The sequence below is a fragment of the Aulostomus chinensis genome, chromosome 22 (assembly GCF_037954235.1).
Source record: "Aulostomus chinensis isolate RoL2024-O1b breed Wild chromosome 22, RoL_Achi_v1.0, whole genome shotgun sequence".
Taxonomy (NCBI): domain Eukaryota; kingdom Metazoa; phylum Chordata; class Actinopteri; order Syngnathiformes; family Aulostomidae; genus Aulostomus; species Aulostomus chinensis.
The window spans coordinates 11,606,853-11,620,533 of record NC_141341.1 but is presented as its reverse complement, the minus strand read 5'-3'; the positions used below and the strand labels follow the sequence as shown (position 1 = coordinate 11,620,533).

The window sequence follows — 13,681 nt, the reverse complement described above, 5'->3', positions numbered from 1 at the left end:
CTGGGTGCAGAGAGCAGGGTGCAGGGTGCAGGGTGCTGGGTCAGACCGCTCTCATCCACACTATCAGATGGGCTATCATTGAAACCTCTACCAGGACTTGTGTGTGTTTGGCAGAGGTAGACAAGATCTACTTTGAGTTTAATTAAATTCTAGTTTGCTAAACTTGAATGATTCTGCCCAAAGTTTTGTCTTAGTTTTGTTGTGTGAGTGTACAAAATGGCCCACTAAACCTAAATAATCTGCTTAAATATGAAATCCAAGGGACGTGACATACCTGCCTTCTATTTTTTTACATCCAAACTTGAGTCTATAAAGCTACTGCAGATAGCAACATTTTTATTTTGACTCGGTGTGAAACCAAAAAAATTGACCTCTTAACGTCTTTAAGAATAAATTCTCATCTTTTTTTTTCTTAAAAAGCCTCATAACAACACTTTGCTTTAACTACATTTTCATGTTCAAGGGGAATTTTCACCAAATGTCTAGCAGCTGTAGCTTCTTAGTCACAGCTCAGTTTTATTCCTGAACCATTTAGGGAAACAAAATTTTAAGCTCTTGCTGTTTTAGCGTTTGTGTGTGCGTGTGTGTGTGTGTGTGTGTGTGTGTGTGTGTGTGTGTGTGTGTGTGTGTGTGTGTGTGTGGCATCTCATTTATTAGCGCCCTCAAAGGTGACTTGTGTTGATCCCGTATATTCCCACGTTCCTGAACGCATCACCAGGCTCCTCCCAAACCAGAAGTAAACCCTTCACTGATTTTGTTTTAATCTCGGAATTTAGCTGGTCAGGCCAAGCTTCCCGTAATGTAATGCCACTTTCGCTTCTGTTCGTCCTGGAGATCCAACTGAAAGCGCAAACTCCCTGACAGACTCAACTCGGGGCATTTTATCCCTCATGTCGCTCACGCGTTTCTCCGTGCACGCTGCTGTTTTTAAAACAGTCAGTTGAACACATCTGCGGTCACTGAGAGCAGTTGTGTAACTCTCAACCCAGGTAAGATGATAAAGAGAGATTCTGCATGTTTGTGGTCCAGGTTCCTGTCACTTAAACGCGGATTTAGCTCGGTTTGTCCGCGCGCTCCATTGCCCTTTCCCATGGCTCCCGTCATGATACGGCATCTTGTATGATTTCTTATTAAAACCTGACATTAAAATCGAACACATCTGCGTGAGTTCAGGCTGTGTTTCCCACATAGACTCACGAAGACTTTGAGGCTGAACTACCAAGTCCGAATGGAAGACTGATGGTGTCTTCAAAGCTTCACCAGGAAATCCAAAAACTTGACATGACGATTTAATTTGTATTTTGTGATCGATCAAGATCCAGATATCCGACTTGCCGGTATTTTGTAAATAGGTAATAGTATTTACCGTTGTCTATATGCATTAAAAGTTTCCACAATACTTATTTTGTACACAGTTGACAAAACAAAATATCGCGACACTTTATTTAAATTTCCGAGACATTTGAAAAGTTCTATGGAAAGTCTTTCTGTCCCCTGTAACTAGTAACTGATGGGTTTAGATAAACGTAGTCGAGTAAAAGTACGATATAACCTTCGTAATGTAGTGTAGTAAGCGGTACAGAGTTCCCTAATATATATAAAGTTGTATATCAAGTAAAGAACAGACATCTCAACATTGCACTTAGGTACAGTAGTTGAGCAGAAATACCTCTACCGCTGCTGGGTGACGATAGAAACCTGAAATAAGTGCTTTAGGGTAAAGCTTCCTGTCACACACAACTACAGTGACAGCATTTTGATGGCAGCTTAAACACTCATTACATCTGCAAAAATACCAGTTTATTTGCCTTTTGTGGACATGTATGCCATTAGCTTAGACGAGCACTGTTAAAATGAATAGTGATTTATGGAGGCTAACCTTGTTACCTGCAAGCTTGCAGGGAAGCCGGGTTGCCCATCCCTCAATCATTTCTAGCTCCACCCTCTTTGTCAAATATGGTCATTTGTAGTTGCAAAGAAACTCGATGCCGCCTGTAAAAGTACCAAACCAGTTATTCATTGATGAGAACAAGCTGAGGAGTCTGGACTGTCCAGTTTTATACTGTGTCTTAGATTACTCATTATACTTGGGACTTGATGACTTTTAACCTCAACTCAGGTTTTTCTGGCTGTAGCTAATTGTTAGCTGTAGAGTCAAACGGAGAAGGCCACGTTTTAACAACCAAAGAAGCCTGTTGTTGTTCCATGGGTCCACACAGCTGTCAGATATCTCACAAAGGACCAATATTTACTGTTCTTTTTTTATTGCCAAGTGCTTTACATTGTTGTTTTCCCACACGCATTCACTGTGCAGCTGTTCCTCATGTGTCATTGGCAATAATGTGTATCATGAGTATAAATTAGTATATTCTTTCTAATTCTTTGGGATTTTCTTGTAGTTTCAGGCCAGGGGGAGGAGAAGAGAAGCAGCATGTTGGAGGCGCAGGCCGATCGGATCATGGCTCTGGATGAATGGGAGCAACGCTGGCAAGAGGACCGGATCGGCTTCCATCATCCCCACGTACACCAGTAAACAACCTGCCAGTAAACACAGACAACCACGGCGATGAGGTTTAATCCACATCAGGCTACGCGATGATTACGATTTCTGCGTGCTTGTTGTAAATCTGTGTCTCTCGGTCGGATTCCTCTTAAAAGTAGAGAAACAAGAATCGGCAAACCGGCAAAGTTTCATTGTGGGAAGTTTGATAGCCAGTTGAGAGGAGATGGCCGTGCAGAGAGAAAACTAAAGAATTTACTGAAGATTAACAACAAAAAAAGCTAAAAGAGTACATAATTAAAGGGATTTATGTCTGTTCAAATAAATAAGCATGAGTATTAGGTGATATATGTTGTAAATAGTGTTTTTGTTTTTTTTACAGGATGCTGGATGAATACATCGACAAAGTTGTGGCTGGACGGACAAAAGTTCGCTTCTTCTTCCCTCTCTGTGGGAAAGCTGTCGATATGAAATGGTATGAAAACCTCACCTGTCAAAAACTGTTGGGCAGACAGTTTGGAGGAGTAACAAGATGCCCTACGTGTATTTTTCTTTCATTTCCGAGCAGATTCTGGTACATTTCTTTATGTCTAATACGCATCCGCCAACACTGATGAGCATGTCTTTTTTTCCTAGATATCATAAACATTGTTTTGTTGGCACCTGTTAAAGGTTACATCATTTCACCGGTGTAAAAACAACAAAAATAGCACAAATCAAATGCTTTCAATTTAAAGTTATTCTGGAGAATTTGATTTAGTGTGTGTGTGTGACAGTTTTCATGCTAAGCGGTGGAACAGAACCGGTATCTGTCAGTGGATCGGCAACATCATTCCGATATCTGCTCGATGCATCAAATCAGCTGACATCAGTATCATCACCTAATTCCAACATTCCCGCAGTGAAAGCGTTGATTCCGATCAAAACCCCATATTTTAAAACACGTTCTGGGTCATTCTTCCTGCCATGCACGTGTGTCTCAGGCTTGCAGACATGGGTCACTCAGTCGTTGGAGTGGAGATCGCTGAAAAGGCCATTCGACAGTTCTTTGAGGAGAACAACATGGCCTACCGTGCGGAGGCGGTCCCGGCTGTACCTGGAGCGAAGGTTTACAAGGTGGGTGTACAGCAGGCATCATTGTGACTTCCTTATATTTGTTTAAAAAGTCAAACTATTAAAATCATGCAAAAACAAAAAAACAAAGCGAAGCTTTTACAACATTGAAGTAGTAAAGTCCTTCACTCATGCTCTCTTTCTTCCACAGAGCACTGAGAAAAGTATCTCTCTGTATAACTGTGACCTGTACAGCGTTTCCAGGTGGGTTCACTTGCGTTCATATACTGATGTATAGAAGTTCTTCAAACCAGTCAACATTAAATGATATTTTCCCATTTTACAGTTCAGTCGAGGGCAAGTTTGAGGCGATTTGGGACCGGGGATCTCTAGTGGCCATCAACCCTAAAGACAGAGAAAAGTAAGATGAGTTTTAACCTTTTGGTAGATTTTGTATATCAGAAAAGATTTAATGGCTGTTCTCTCTCCTAAATACAGGTACGCTGCTCTCATGATTTCTCTCATGGCCAACGACTGCAGGTATCTTTTGGACACCTTGCTGTACAATCCTGAACATTATAAAGGTAAAAATCCACATTGTGTTTGATAAACACTCAAAACACTGCGTTGGTAGTCTCACTTCACAAATAACATACGCGACTGTTGAATTTAATCTTAATCTCAGTAAAATAAAGTTACACTTGAAAGTCAGAAATGACGACCAGGATGTCTTTGGTGTTATTGTGAAATTATTGAAATATTGGTGACTGTATGTTCCCCACAGGTCCTCCATTTTTTGTTCCCAATGAGCAAGTACATGGGTTGTTTGGTGAGTGTTAAATATAAATGTGTTTCTGTGTTTGCACACTCATGAACTATATTCTTTGCGGATCTGTGATTAGTTTTCAGTTGTTCACTTTGTGTTTTCCTTCGTCAGGGCAAAGCTGCGATATCGAGCTGCTGCAGTCGAAGGAGGTCATAACTGATAGGCACCGAGCCTGGGGCATCGACTCCCTGATTGAAACTGTACACCTCATCACTCTAAAGAGCAGATAAATACCAGCGTGTACATTTATACAAACTTAGAGCAGCTGGTTGTTTACATTTAATTAAAAGAATGGAACCAATTTAAATATGTTTGACACGGATATGTTTGAAGAAAAATGAAAGCACATAGAAATAAATTGACTCTCCAAGAATTCTGTCATGCGAAGTTTTGAATGTGATGAAATAAATGTTTCACAAAATGTTTGACTACAGCTGAAATGTTGGCTTGGTTGTGCAAACTATTGTTCGTATTCCAAGCAACTACTGGGTACATTTTATTTATACATTTTTTTTTGTAAGTACAGACAACAGGGAGAAGTATTTCTACTATGTGGAATACTGAGGCTATTAAATGCAGACATTCAAGACAATTTAAACTGAATTTTGCAGTTTTGACTGAGAGAAGCATTTTCTTTCCCAAATAAACTTCTGTGAGAAGGTTGTTTTTGTGTGGGATTATGTTTAACAGCGTATACCTATCATTTATTTTATCACGGTCTGATATTATTAGTATCATTCCCCTTCTCCAAGCAGTGTAATATCTGTTTAAAATCTTTACATATACTCAAAAAAATGTCTGTCAAATACATGTTATTGGAACTGGAAAGAAGTTTTTATCACTGAAAAACAGATGGATAAAAACATTTCATGCACGTCAAGCTATAGAGCGTCATCAGAGGGTGGGGGAGCAGCCTCTTTTCCATTGGGTGTTGCCTAGCTACGGCTAACATTAGCAAAGAGGGAGAAGAAGGGGCTAAATGTCAGAAAATTTAACAGAAGTATCAAAGTATCGCGGAAAAAAACAAGAAAAGTAAGTTTTTTAAGAAGGTTTTGAAGCTTGACATAACAGCAAATGTTTCAAACCGTCACACATTCACCGGCGTTTTTAACTCTCTAGCGTTTAAACAGTTAAAGGTCACCGAACATTTTGAGGCCTAACAGACGACGTCGATGGACTCGCAGATGTGCGTTCCCCCTGCAGGCCGCTGGGTGTGGAATGATGAATCCCAAACGGTGGATTTTGTCAGGTGAGTAACAGTCTTAACTTCCTATTTGATATAATATAATTAAACGACATGAAAGCCCGCACCTGTCTTCTTAACAGTTGCACTCCAGCAGACGAAGGTGTTCTGAAGAAAAGAAGGCAAACAGACGGCCAGTTAAATGATCTTCAACAGAGATCAGAATGGTAGGCCTTGCTCAACAAACCTAAATAAGTGTCATTATTAACCAATAACTTATTATTATTATTACATTTGTGACAAAACAAAAGTGATACTAAGGCGTTTAGCCATATATGATACTAGTATTCGTGTTAATTGTTGTGCCCCCAGGCTGGCTGAGGTCTGCACATTGAACCATAGAGGGCACCAGAACATCAGAAAGAGCCTGACCGCTGCTCAGCTGCGTGACTACAGGTCCTCGTTGATGAAGAGGCAGGGGGACCACGTCACCCTTGATGACGTCAAACGTAGGCGTTAATACGTTTTTGTAATTTACAACAATAATAATGCAGAACTTAAGCTTTCTTCTCCCCTAAAATACAGCAGCGATGTTTGATGTGTGATTGTTCAGGATGATTACTCCATTGCTGCAGGGACTACACTGGACTCCAATCTCGTGATTTGACTTATGGGCTTCTATTCTAATTTTGTTACCAAATTTAAAAATGGTTGTATTTTTGTTCTGAGTTTAAAAAAATGAATGAGGATGTATAATTTTGGATTTTTATTTTTTTTTTTGCAGATTTTACAACAGATTTTTGCTGATAGCTGATATTTACCAATGTCAATATTATCAAAGTAAAAATAGATTCATAAAAAAGACCAGTATCTGCATGTATACTGTAGATGACGTGCAAATATTAATGTTGTTTAACCCAAATATGACATTAATCAATACACTACTCTTTGGGCAGCATTAATAGCATTTAGCTAAACAATTTATTTCTCCCTTAAACCTTTGCGTTCTAAATGACCTTCAATCCGATTCTCACAAGTCACTCCATGTTCCAGGAGTGGCTGTCAGCTTACTACAGGAGAATTATTCACTTCCCATTCCTCTCTGCTTCATGGCTCTACTGAAGTAAGGAATAAATTACACACATTTTTTGAATACACATGCATAAAAAGATCCCAGCACTACTTCGCTGTCTCTATCCAGGAGTAAAGAGCTGGATCACGTCTTGACTGCCCATCTTCTTTATTTGTCTTGTTACTTTGAACACAAGTCCTTGGAGAACAAACCTAAACCTTTAATGGTGTAAGTATACAAAGAGTAAGAGAGTATTTTACCATCATACAGCTATTTTGTTCTCCTAATCATTGCAGTAATTCATTCCCCTTTTGTTATCAAATGGTGTCTAAGGATTCTATGTCTGTCTCTCCTCATCTCTTTTTCTTCCTCCTCCTCCATCCTTTCTTCCTTCACCAATCTGCCAGTCTAGAGATCAACACAGAGCACCAGTTGATGGCAAAGACTCTTGCCAAGAAGGAGATGGCCCAGAAGCAGCTGGCTGTTTGCTACTTTGGTCTGATTATGGACCTGGATGCAGCGCAGCGTACACAACTTCATCACACAGCGCATCACAAGTGAGGATTTGTTCATGAAGTTTATCAAACAGGCGGTGGGCATTTTCACACATTATTCTCCAGGCTTGTCATAGCCGCTCAAACACTGTTTGGATAACTCTGATAGTCTGATAAACACTAATCCCACAAGGCTCATCGGAAATAACAGAAAACGATTTAGCTGACTGATTATTCTGTGAGGAATCATAATTAGAGATGATATTTGGATACATAATTTTGGACATTTTGGAATCACTTCCCCAAATTTGATCTCAGCAGCTACCACCTTAGGTATTCTTCATGGTTAAATGATCTTGACACCTGACAGGTAGCTTACAACAATTAATTCATGAACGGATTGAAAGACCAACCAATTTGAGGCTTTAATTTGCAGACGTTCTTATTTCTAAATGGCAAGATAAGGTCCGTGCACATTGGATCTTTGTTGTTATGCTGATATTTTTACAGCAGATTGGGCCTTTGTTTACCGATGTCAATATCATCTGTTTAAAAACAAGTTTTTTATGATGAATTTTGGGTGTTGTAAAATTGGAAAAGCCCATAAATGATGTATTTACGACACTGTTTCCTCTTCATAAACAACAGATGATGAGCAAAGAAGAAGAAACTTGAACAAAACTGGGCTGATTTAAATCTGCCTTTATCTATTACAGCCCAATATATTATGGTGCATTCCTATGAGATACTGTTGAAGAACATGTATCTGCTCAAAATATAATCATGCAACTCAATGGTCCTGCACCAAAAACCGAAATAACTTCTCTAAATGATAGTGTCATCCTCAAGTGGATGTCAACCAATTGCAGTTTTCCACATTCACAGCTCTTCTGTATTTTTGCAGGGGCAAGAAGTCAAAGAATATGACTGAATGGCTGCTCCATGCGGTAGGTTTATATCAGAGCCAATTTCCCTGAATGTAAGTGGAGCTTTAATTTAAATGTGCAGTCACCAGCACAAAATAATATGCCACGGATGCATGAACTCTGCTACGTATGCAGGTTTACGTGCAGTAGTGGAAAGTTCAAAAAAATTGATCAGAGATGATTGATAACTACATTCTCACCATCACTGGGTTTCTAAAACGGCTGTGCCAATCAGTGTGAAGCATGACAACAGTAACCCAACAAATGAAGAATCTCTGGGCAATCAATTGCAGTCACTAAGTTTGTGTTATGTTGGCACAGATTAGGACCCAGAGGCGAATGGTGTGAGGTATGAACGGTTAATTAGTGCACTGATGATGGATATGAATAATTTAAAAATGGTTTGGTGAAGCTGATTTTATGATCACACATCAATGCGATGTGGTTTCATTCATAATTCAGAGTTTTCTTGGGATGCAATTTAAGACTAAACATGAATCACTGAAATATTGCTTTTAATTGCGAGGGAGCCTGTGAGGATTAATAATTTAAGGTCAGAAATATAACAACTGTCAGAGTGCTGTTTGTACTTGTCGTTACACGAAAATAGTCTGCAATATGTACTTGAGGAATTCAGAAGGTGAGGAAATTATACCCTCCTGCTCTTAGCAGCTTGAAAAGTAATGGGTACGTTGAAAATAATAATAAAAATCCTTTAGCTACCTCACTCTAAACTGACCTGAAATGCATTTTCTTCTTTTTGCAAAAGCTGCACACAAAATGGAGCCTTCAGTTGGTCTGAGTTCAGGCCAATTCACCATCTGTGAATACAAACATGAGCAGAACAGAAGGATAGTGAGAGCTGCTTTGGCCTGGAGGCCTTAATGAATTAGTTGGTGCGAGATGTTGACTTAGCATAGGTGCTTTGCTTTGACAGGCTCTCGCCAGTATTTAGGCAGGTGGGGGGGCGGCAGCAGTGCATTGCTTGGTCTGTATGTGACCTTTTGTCGGACAAAAATAGCTGTTGTGACCTTTTAAAAACACAGAGGAGTAAACATCTGCCTGCACCTTTTGTCATGAAGTAGAATTTCTGTTAAATGTTGATTGAGTTAAAACGTGAAAATGTATGAATGTCTGGCTATCAAAGAATTTAAAGAAAGTTGACCTCTCACACTTCTCCGCCAAGGAACACGGCAACTCTTTGGAACAGTTATTTTATATCCTCCCAAGAGCCAAACATGGTGATGGATTATCCGTTCTCTCCTCTGTGCGTGCATTAGGAAGCGGAGACCCATAGAGACCAGTTGGCTGCTAGTTAGTTTAGCACAGTGAATGGTAGCGGGTGGGAAGGATAAGCATAGCACCATTGAAAGTCTGACATTTTTCTCCAAAACAGTCTTTGCTTGCATTAATATAACTTGGGTTCTGGGTACCGCTCATTATGAATAACAATTTAGAATTATAATTTTATAGTCAGACACATAGTAGGAACTGCTTGCCTGACTGGGCACAGTGATTTGACACAGCACCTCCAAACTTGGGCCAGCATCTTCTTGTCTGGTTCTGGGGCTGACGGGATAGAGCATATATATCCCAAAACTATCCTTCTACTCTTTGCACTCACCATTTTCTCTCATGTCTGAATAACCCTCACCCCCGTTTCTCCAGTGCTTGTACAGCTTCCTCTGCTACGTAGCCTGGGTGACATTTGGCAGGAATGACATGATGGACATCCAGGAAGAAGTGGGACGACTTTTGTACTCTGACACCTTCAACATGGCGGTGAGGAAGAGGAGTGATGATCACGATTCAGTGAAGACAGAAGCGGTTGACCCAGAGAAGACACACTGTAATGGCATGTTAAAGCAACGGTAGGCTGCGCTAGATGTATGCTGTACTTTCACTCAGATGTATAAAATAGACAGTAATTCATAATTACATCATGGTATTTTGAAATGTTCATGTCAGGATATGAATTGGCTCTTCAGCTACACTACAATTTGTGTGTTCTGTCCTCTGTGAAATTCTGATTTTTAGCATGTTTCATCCTATAATTAGCTATTCAGAGGGGACGGGGGTCAAAAGCAGCATTCAAGAATTCACTTAAGTTGATGGTGTCTGTGCGTGTTTGTATGTGTGTTGGCAGAATTATGCATAATCAAAATTTGTAAACAAGCACTCAGTTGATGAAGACCCTGTTCCTCAGGATCCTGCTACAATACTACCTTACACAGAGACTTTAATGCACTGTAGAAACACCAGGAATTCAACCATAGGAATTCACTCTACATCTTATTCAACAGGGTTTTTACTTTTTTTGGAAGTTGATTAAAATGTTCACAATATGATAATATCATGCACAACAAGTATATTTGTCTGAGTTCTGATTTTGCTCTGTACTATTACTGTGTGTTGGCTCACCTGTCAGAATTTCTGCTCATGAAGAATTCTGATGGGACGGACTAAAACCCTTAACATCTCATTCAGTGGCACTTAATTCAGAATTATTAATGAAGTTTTTTTTTTAAAAATTAATATTTTATTTTCTCTAACTATCTGTATGTTTAACCAGTCTGACCCTGGTTTGGTATATTATGCAGTAAACAACTTAATAGCCATGGCCGTAAAATTTGATGGCTGTCATATGAGACTTCTTTGTGAAATATGACTGATGTAGACTAGAATCCTATTTTGGTGTGATAGTGGGGAATGTCTGACAGCCTGTTTTATGTTGCTCTGCTGTGTCTGACACCAGATTGACAGCTGTGTAAGCTGTCAGGGGCCCAGAGCTCCTTCCCGCTGTCAGGTTGAGACCGAACAATCAAAAGCTGGGCATAAAGCTTGCTCTCCTCCTCAGGGTGAATGTACACAAGACGATCTGGACGAGCTTCAGCACCACTTCCAGCTGTCATACGGACAGTAGGAAAAGAGTAGATCTAATTTTTGTATTTGCACTGAAATAGCAAATGCATCATGAGAGTTGATTCCTGATTAATTAGTTCAGGATGCTTGTTTACATTTTCACCACAAGTACATGCAGACTGAGAGGAATGTCTCTTTTTCAAAGTGCTTACACAGCTGTTGTCTGCTAGTGGATGAGCTACAATATAGACTGGTCCTTAGCGTCACAATATTTGCTTAGATTAGGAGAATAGTAAGAATCCTTCTATGTTTTTATGTGCAATAAATTCACCCCCCTTCTCTTTTATTCGACTCTTTGCCCAGAGTGTTCCAGAGGCATCCAGCCCTGAGCAGTATAGTTAATCAGTGTTCCCCACTGTTGCTGTCTCTGCTGCCCTCGCCCAAACATCAGTCCCCCCATCTGTTCCTCAGCAGCCCGGCCAGGAGGTTGAGCCTGGTGCAGCCCGACCGCTGTGACAGCGAGGCCTTGACAGAGGAGCTGAAACAGCAGCTGGCCACAATCAGGTGGAGTCAAACACTACACACAAGGAGGATGTGATTTATCTTGGCGTTACTGTCATTCGCTAAATTTCCTCATGTACAATGATGTTAGAGATACATTGCAAGAATTCAAAACCAATACACAAACATTTTTTTAGTTGTGCCATCTAAATCTTGAGAAAAATGTATGACTGGATGTATTACTATTTCTATGACCTTTTTACCAGCTGCTCCCACCAACTCCTGAGTTTTTATTCTGCTGGCCACATAGCATGTCCTCAGTGTGGCAGTGATTGATTGCCACAACTGGCTCCCTATGGTTTTATTGGTTTGAGATAATGAAAGCCTGAAAAATCTACAGTAGCTTGAAAAACAAAAGAATAAACATGCACATACTGTAGAGGTATTCCTTCTCAGGGGGTCCGATATTCCAGCGACCCCCATCTCTCGACAGCAAGTCATGTGATTCAGACCTTTTTCACATTTCCATTTGTCAGCCATGATGGTCTGGGGTACCTTGCAGGCTTTTTCCTGTTCATTCCTCTGTAATCTTACCGAGCTTTAGTATATAGTGTAACCTGTCATTTTATATGTGATGGGAATATTAATGACCATCTAACCAGCTGATCAATCAATCAAATTTTCATATACTAGTACATCGTGTTTTTAGTTGTTTTGTTGTATCTTTATCATTTTCAGTGTGAAGGCAGGCATAACGGTCACCTCTCTGTGTATGTGTGTATGACGTTAGCATGATATCTTAAAAACTAATGGAGATATCCTGATAAAAAAATCAAAGTGGTACAAAGATGTGCAGTTGTATGAGAAACAAGTTATCTGTATCTTAGGTGGCAATCTGGGTCCTGATGACTGTTGTTGGCCATCATCAGGATGTAGCTGTTCGTGGTAGTGAGTCCATGTCAAATGATTGAAAGAAGAGCTTTACTATACTTTTCACCACAACAAAATGTAACTTCTATTTGCAAACCTACAAGCTTATACCTTCCCTCTTGTTTGTGTCCTGAAATCATCTTGATAGTATTTTGGTTTGCTGATCTGATGGTTTGAAGATCTATTTAAACTGGTTGGGGGGAACATTTATGATTGGATTTAGATGATAGTACGTTCATATCCATGTAGCCCCTGGTGGAGGTATGTGTTCTCTGAGTGCACTTGTATTAAGGTAACACTGAAACAAAACACTGGGGCTGTGGAAAAACAAAACAAAAATTCTTGCTTTTTTGTTTTTTTTACTTTTTTGTTTCTGTTTAATCAGCTTTGGGATTCTGGGCAAACCATTGAAGCAGTTCAGCTTCAGTACCCTGAGACCCCGCGGAGAGCAGAAAACCAACCGAGACGAGGACGATGAACCAGAGAATGATTGCTAATAATAACAGCCAGGATCATTCTGGTATCTGTGTTAAAGGTGGCGATTCGTCCTCCACAGCCCTGCGGTCACTATTTCATCTGTGACCTCAGATGCTGCAATGGTTGGATGTGGGTGTGTGGGAAAGTGTCAGAAAGTCTTGAATTTTCTTTGAAGTTGGCAGAACATTGACATTGCATGTTAATAGATTTATCAATGAATTCCTCAGCTGTAGCAGCTGAGTCTTCATTCTGTGTGTGTGTGTGCGCGTGCGCGCGCGTGCACCTGCCTCCTTTTCAGAGGAGCACCTCTGGACTGACATCATATTTGTCGGAATTTGCTCCTGAATTTAAATCAGTCTTTTATTTGCCACCTGGTGGTGCTGTTGAATAAAATATACTCAAATCCACAACAACTTTGAAGGTCTCCACTCTCTATAAAGCAGCATGCATAATTCACACTCTCGAGTATGTATTCTGGAAATCAAATTATAGACACACACACACACACACACACACTCTCACACACACAGAGTTTGTTTGTCATCCCGATCAATGGTCACCATTTTTTATTTTGGTCATTGAAGGCCCTCGGGACCCCTGAGTGATTCAGTGTCCTTGTGCCGCCTCACACCAAGCTGACAAAGAGATGAACCGTTGCCAAACACACACACACACACACACACACACACACACACACACACACACACACACACACCACTCTCTTGCCAGCCTTGGTAGCAGAAGGGGCTTTGCCTTCGCCCTAATTGGCTGTGTAATCTGGGACACCAGGAGTAGAGTTAAGCCCTCCGAGGAAGAGAAGGATGAAGGCTGGGAAGTATTAGGTGGGGGGTTGGGGG

General features: G+C 40.4%; 2 protein-coding genes and 1 long non-coding RNA gene across 8 annotated transcripts; 2 read left to right on the top strand and 1 right to left on the bottom strand.

Moving 5' to 3' along the window:
- Positions 1-966: 966 nt before the first annotated feature.
- Positions 967-5,030, top strand: LOC147240775 (putative thiopurine S-methyltransferase). Its single transcript, XM_086193666.1, has 9 exons — positions 967-989; positions 2,400-2,529; positions 2,883-2,975; positions 3,484-3,616; positions 3,765-3,817; positions 3,900-3,974; positions 4,052-4,137; positions 4,338-4,382; positions 4,491-5,030. Exons 2-9 carry the CDS (start codon positions 2,432-2,434, stop codon positions 4,607-4,609), a joined length of 702 nt encoding a protein of 233 aa, XP_086049792.1. The 5' UTR covers positions 967-989; positions 2,400-2,431; the 3' UTR covers positions 4,610-5,030.
- On the bottom strand, positions 2,220-6,006 carry LOC147240774 (uncharacterized). Its single transcript, XR_015111272.1, has 3 exons — positions 5,691-6,006; positions 3,572-3,958; positions 2,220-2,538 (listed from the first exon to the last, which is right to left on the bottom strand). It is a non-coding gene; the product is annotated as an uncharacterized LOC147240774 (long non-coding RNA).
- On the top strand, positions 5,293-13,226 carry ppp1r36 (protein phosphatase 1 regulatory subunit 36). 6 transcript variants are annotated; one of them, XM_086193664.1, is made up of 12 exons: positions 5,293-5,411; positions 5,499-5,628; positions 5,720-5,789; positions 5,935-6,071; positions 6,616-6,685; positions 6,764-6,862; positions 7,042-7,191; positions 8,033-8,075; positions 9,723-9,925; positions 10,912-10,995; positions 11,280-11,480; positions 12,733-13,226. In XM_086193664.1, the coding sequence occupies exons 2-12, from the start codon at positions 5,598-5,600 to the stop codon at positions 12,842-12,844; spliced, it is 1,200 nt and encodes a 399-aa protein (XP_086049790.1). In that variant the 5' UTR covers positions 5,293-5,411; positions 5,499-5,597; the 3' UTR covers positions 12,845-13,226. The 6 variants fall into 6 exon arrangements, with proteins under 6 accessions (XP_086049790.1, XP_086049786.1, XP_086049788.1 ...); XM_086193660.1 differs by having other exon boundaries at positions 5,706-5,789; XM_086193662.1 differs by having other exon boundaries at positions 5,684-5,789.
- The last annotated feature ends 455 nt before the right edge of the window (positions 13,227-13,681 follow it).